At 56.8% G+C, this 4,450-nt stretch overlaps 1 protein-coding gene across 1 annotated transcript; it reads right to left on the bottom strand.

Moving 5' to 3' along the window:
* Positions 1-1,013: 1,013 nt before the first annotated feature.
* LOC103806576 (E3 ubiquitin-protein ligase TRIM39-like) lies at positions 1,014-3,645 on the bottom strand. The gene is made up of 4 exons (XM_009079284.1): positions 3,553-3,645; positions 3,237-3,259; positions 2,848-2,963; positions 1,014-1,525 (listed from the first exon to the last, which is right to left on the bottom strand). The coding sequence occupies exons 1-4, from the start codon at positions 3,643-3,645 to the stop codon at positions 1,014-1,016; spliced, it is 744 nt and encodes a 247-aa protein (XP_009077532.1).
* Between the last annotated feature and the right edge of the window lie 805 nt (positions 3,646-4,450).

The raw sequence follows: 4,450 nt of genomic DNA, 5'->3' as shown, positions 1-4,450 counted from the left end.
GGGAAGAGCGCCTGGGTGTACCACAGTTGTACCGCACACAAGCTCTGCAGCCCTCGTGCCTGCCCTCTGCCTTAGGAGACTGACATTTCCCCAGGCGCTGCTGTTTGCCTTAGCAAAGGGCGCGCACAGCTCACAGAGGTTACCCATCGCCTTGCCTTGCCTCCACCCGCCCTGGAGCGAGGGGAAGAAGGGAAAACTGGGAACCGGCACAGACTCAGCAGGTAACAGGGCTCCAGTGAGACAAGGAGCCATTGGGAACACCCTGCAGTTTGTAAGGCTTCTGCCCACCTCGGGGCTGGCACATCTCTGCTGCAGAGCCCCTGCCAGATGTGCTCTGCTGGACCTCTCTGCGTTGCTTTCAGAGGCTCTTGCCTCCAGCTGTGACCCAGGGAATCCCACACCTTCGGGACATCACCCATATTCCTCTGCTTGTGCCCTGCCACGCACGAGTCGCACAACGCTCCTGGTTCCTGGCTCAGACAACGTGGTGTTTGCTCCTTCCCCACCATCGCAGAGATGCCCATGACACCCCCATCGCTGCTGCTCTGCCAGCCTGGCGAGCCTCGGGGTCTGCCCTGTTCCCACCCTGAACACTTCCCCTTTTGAGCAACCGTTTTTACAGGTTTTTTTCGAGTACTTACCACCACTATTATCAGCTCAGCTTGCAACTCCACCCTGATTTCCTGGGTGTGGGGTGCCAAACACCCACAAGGGCAATAATATCATCTTCCCTCCTCCCTTCTCATTATGCCTGTGTCCTCAGTGCCTGCAGGGACAGGCATGACACTGTCATCATGAGATCTAGCTAGGACACCAGCATGCAGCCACTCCCAGGCAGGTCAGCACATCTTTAATGCTCCAAAGGACTTAGCAAGAGGAGATGCAGCAATGTGCAGAGGGGATCCAGCCCAGGCAAAGCTGCAGCAAGACGCATGCAGCAAGATGCAGCAGGGTGCTGCATCATTCCCATGTCTTGCCTGCTCAGCTAGCCAAGAGGACCAGGAGGGACCCTGTCAGCCACACAGCTGGATGTAGGTTTCCTGTGACCAGAGCCAAAAATACGGGAAGACCTTCTCAGTGAAGGAAGCCTTGAACTGCAAGATCTGCGTCATGTTCTGCACATTGTAGAAGGTCACTTGACCTGCTTCATAGTCCAAGTGAACCCTGATTCTCCGAGGCTCTTCCTTCAGTGCCAGTGGGGCAATAGGCATGTGGACTGCCGTGTACTGGCCATCCCAGTCCAGCCGCAGGGCCCAGATCTTCCTCAGGGCCACGATGAGCGATTCCTTCCTCTGCACAGACTCCAGAGCCACCCCCACGGCCCAGCTGTTCCCTTTCCCCACCTCCAGCTCCCAGTAGTGCCTCCCAGATGTGAAGCCCCGGGAGCCCAGGGCGCTGGGGCTGCCTGTGAATCTCTCAGGGGTGTCGGGGAGGCTTTGCACTTCGTCTGCCATCCGCAAGGTCTTGCAGTCCTGCGAGAGGGTCAGGTCTGGACTCACCGTCTCTGGGTCCACTGTCACCTCTTCTGACACAAGACAGAGAGAAATGTGAGTCTGTGCCCACTGAGGAGAGAACCAGCACCTCTCCCTCCTCTGTCATAGGGCTGGGACGTGTCCTGTGAGCACAGTGGCCACTCCTGTCCACTGCAGCTCCCTCCCTTGGGTGGCACAGGACCCTCACTGCCCTCCCCACCGGGACCCACGGGTGAAACGATGCTCCCCAAAGCAGGACCAGGCCAGGCACCGTCCCCATGCACAGGGGATGGGCACAATGGACTTTGCTAAACCTGCTTCGAGGTCTGCCAGTATATTGCTGGCTCCACAGGCAGGCTGGGTGTGGGGAGATGTATATCCCGTGGGTGTGAGGAGCCATTGCTGCAAGGCAGGAGTGGTGCGAGGCCAATCCCTGCTCCAGTGACAAGGGTGACAAGCGCTCACCTAAGGGAAAACCAGCTCCTAACCCTGTTCTGCCGAGTATCCAGGCAGCCTCACTCCAGAGCAGGAGTCACCCATCCATGCGGGATGCTCTGCTGCCATCCCGCGGCCATCCCGCAAGGCCACAGAGGTGTCACCGAGCAGTGCCTCCACCCCAGTCCCTCTCTCTGCTAAACCCACTCCTCCAGGGACTGCAGCGTGGGGGAAACTGAGACACGACTGTCCTGTGCTCAAGTCCCTCATCCCTGAAACTGAGAGGGCAGAGACCGGACCCAGTACAAACGGCACCACCCAGACCCCAAGCACCTGCAAAGGCAGTTCTGAACTGTGCTTAAATGCCAGCTTTAAACACACAGGGCCCCTCTGCTGAACTGGTCACAGCCTGACACTGCTCTGTGCTGTCCTGGTCCTCGGCCAGCGTATGAGGACAGCATCACTGGCACTGCCTGGCCTGGGTAACAGACCTGGATTTTTACAGCAGGCCTAGTCGAAACAGCAGGACATGATTTTAGACAGATGCTGGTTTTAGATGTTGTGGCATGAGCCCATCTCTGCTCCAAGGACCGGAGGAAGCTCATTCTGGAAAGCTTTTCTCCCTCATTTATGCCCATCAGCTCCAGAAACTTACCCCTTTCCCTGTCCATCACACTCAGCAGGTTCACTGGAGGAAGGAAGAGAAGATATACAAGTCTCTCTCCTCCCATGGCACCTCTCCCACTCCCCATCAGGACAGCAAGGCACACATGGAGCTCACATAGCCCAATGCTCCAGTGAAGCCCAACTTGGAGACAGTTCTCATATGGAGCAGGTGTTTTGCTGCCAGACCCCGGGCAGGGACACCAGGCAGTCAGGACCTCCATGGACTGCCAGCCAAGCACAGGGGAAGCACAGCACCGAGCCAGCAGTGCTTTACCTTTGAATTTGGCCACTGTGTCCAGGACCAGCTGTCTCGTCTTGGAGAGGCTCTTAATGGTCCTCTGCAGCTCCGGGGAAACTGGCTCCGGGATTGGGGCCCTGGCTGCCTCACAGCTGATGGGGAACAACACCGAGAGGAGCTCTGAGCCCAGCTGTCAGTCAGCACCCAGGAGGGGAGCAGGGGAAATCCCCTGCAGCTGTCCCAGATACCAGCACAGGACCCACATCTTTAAAAGGGGTGCAATGACCTCTGGTTCCCAGTAACATCATATTCAATACCAAATACTCAGCAGGGCAAACCACCTCCCTCCTGGCTCCTGCAATGTTCCCAAACCTCTGCCCAAAAGAGACCTGCTGGAGCAGATCAACACTGAATCCATTTCATACCTGCTCAGGATTTTGCCAACATCCTGGAAGAGAGAAAACACCAGGTGAGTTCTGGCACAGCCGAGAAGGACTGTGGTGCCTGGGGCAGCGAGTCAGTTACTGCCCTGCTGCATGAAGCAGCTGATGGGGACTAGAGGGTCCCTCCACCCCTCACCCTTCCCTCAGGGCACACTGCAGCCCCAGCCCCACACACCACACATCATGGTGTGACAGCCTGTGACAGGCTCCAGGCTGCACTGGGATGGGGAGGCTGCCATGTGGGTGGCCCCAGCCTCTCCGGGGGGTCACAGAGCCCAGGTGGGTGACAGAGCCTCACCATGAGGAATTCAACCTCTGGCTGGTCATGTTTCTTCTCAATCTCTGCAATCAGTGTGTCCAGCAGTGAATTCCTCTCGGAAACACTAGACATGTATTCACTGTGCTTCGTGACGAGCTCCTGAGACACCTGGTCCTGCTGCAGCAGCAGGACCTCCTCCTGCTTCCTCAGGAACTGCTGCAGCTCCTCAAAGGTGTCCTGCAGCCTCTGCCACTCTGAGGCCTCTGTCCCCTGCAAGGCACCACACTGAGACCCTGAGCCATCCCAGGCTCCGGCTCCCCTCACATGGACACAGGTGCTGTGGAGTGGGGGCAAGGATCACACAGAACAGAAGAAGAGACTTTGGAGAGTAAAAGCTGTAAGAGTGGAGAGAGGGGTGGCAAATCTGGATGTTGATGGACCCAAGGATGGGCAGAGAGGGAGAGAGAAAAGAGCATTGTCATGGAAAAGGAGATAAAGACGGGGAGAGGGAAAGATGGGACCTGGCCATGAAGCTGAGCAGGTAAGCAGGTGTGGGGCATGGAGAGGAACACACCAGCAGGTCACTGGTTTTCTGCTCTCCTTTGAGCTTAAGTTCTTCCTTCTCTTTCTGGAGAAAAACCAGGTTGTTCTGGAGTGTCTCCTGGAGGGGGAAAAATAAGTGGATTTGGCAACTCTGGAGTGACATTTTCAGGAAAGAGATTATATCATCAGACAAACCCACAGGGGCAAACTGGCTCTGAGGGGTCACTGGGGGTGACTCCGGGGTGCCTGGGGTGGGTTTTGAGCTCAGAGACAGCACCCACCTCTCCAAGCACTCATTAAGTCAGGCTGAAGAGATCCCCACCCACAGCTCTTTTGGCCAGAACCATTTCTGGAATAGCTTCATGTGGAAACCCTGGAGTTTGTGGTTTCAGTT

Source organism: Acanthisitta chloris, unplaced genomic scaffold (genome assembly GCF_000695815.1).
Source record: "Acanthisitta chloris isolate BGI_N310 unplaced genomic scaffold, ASM69581v1 scaffold10987, whole genome shotgun sequence".
In the NCBI taxonomy this organism is placed as follows: domain Eukaryota; kingdom Metazoa; phylum Chordata; class Aves; order Passeriformes; family Acanthisittidae; genus Acanthisitta; species Acanthisitta chloris.
Note: the sequence above shows the minus strand (reverse complement) of the source record. Positions and strands in the feature narration are given on the sequence as shown.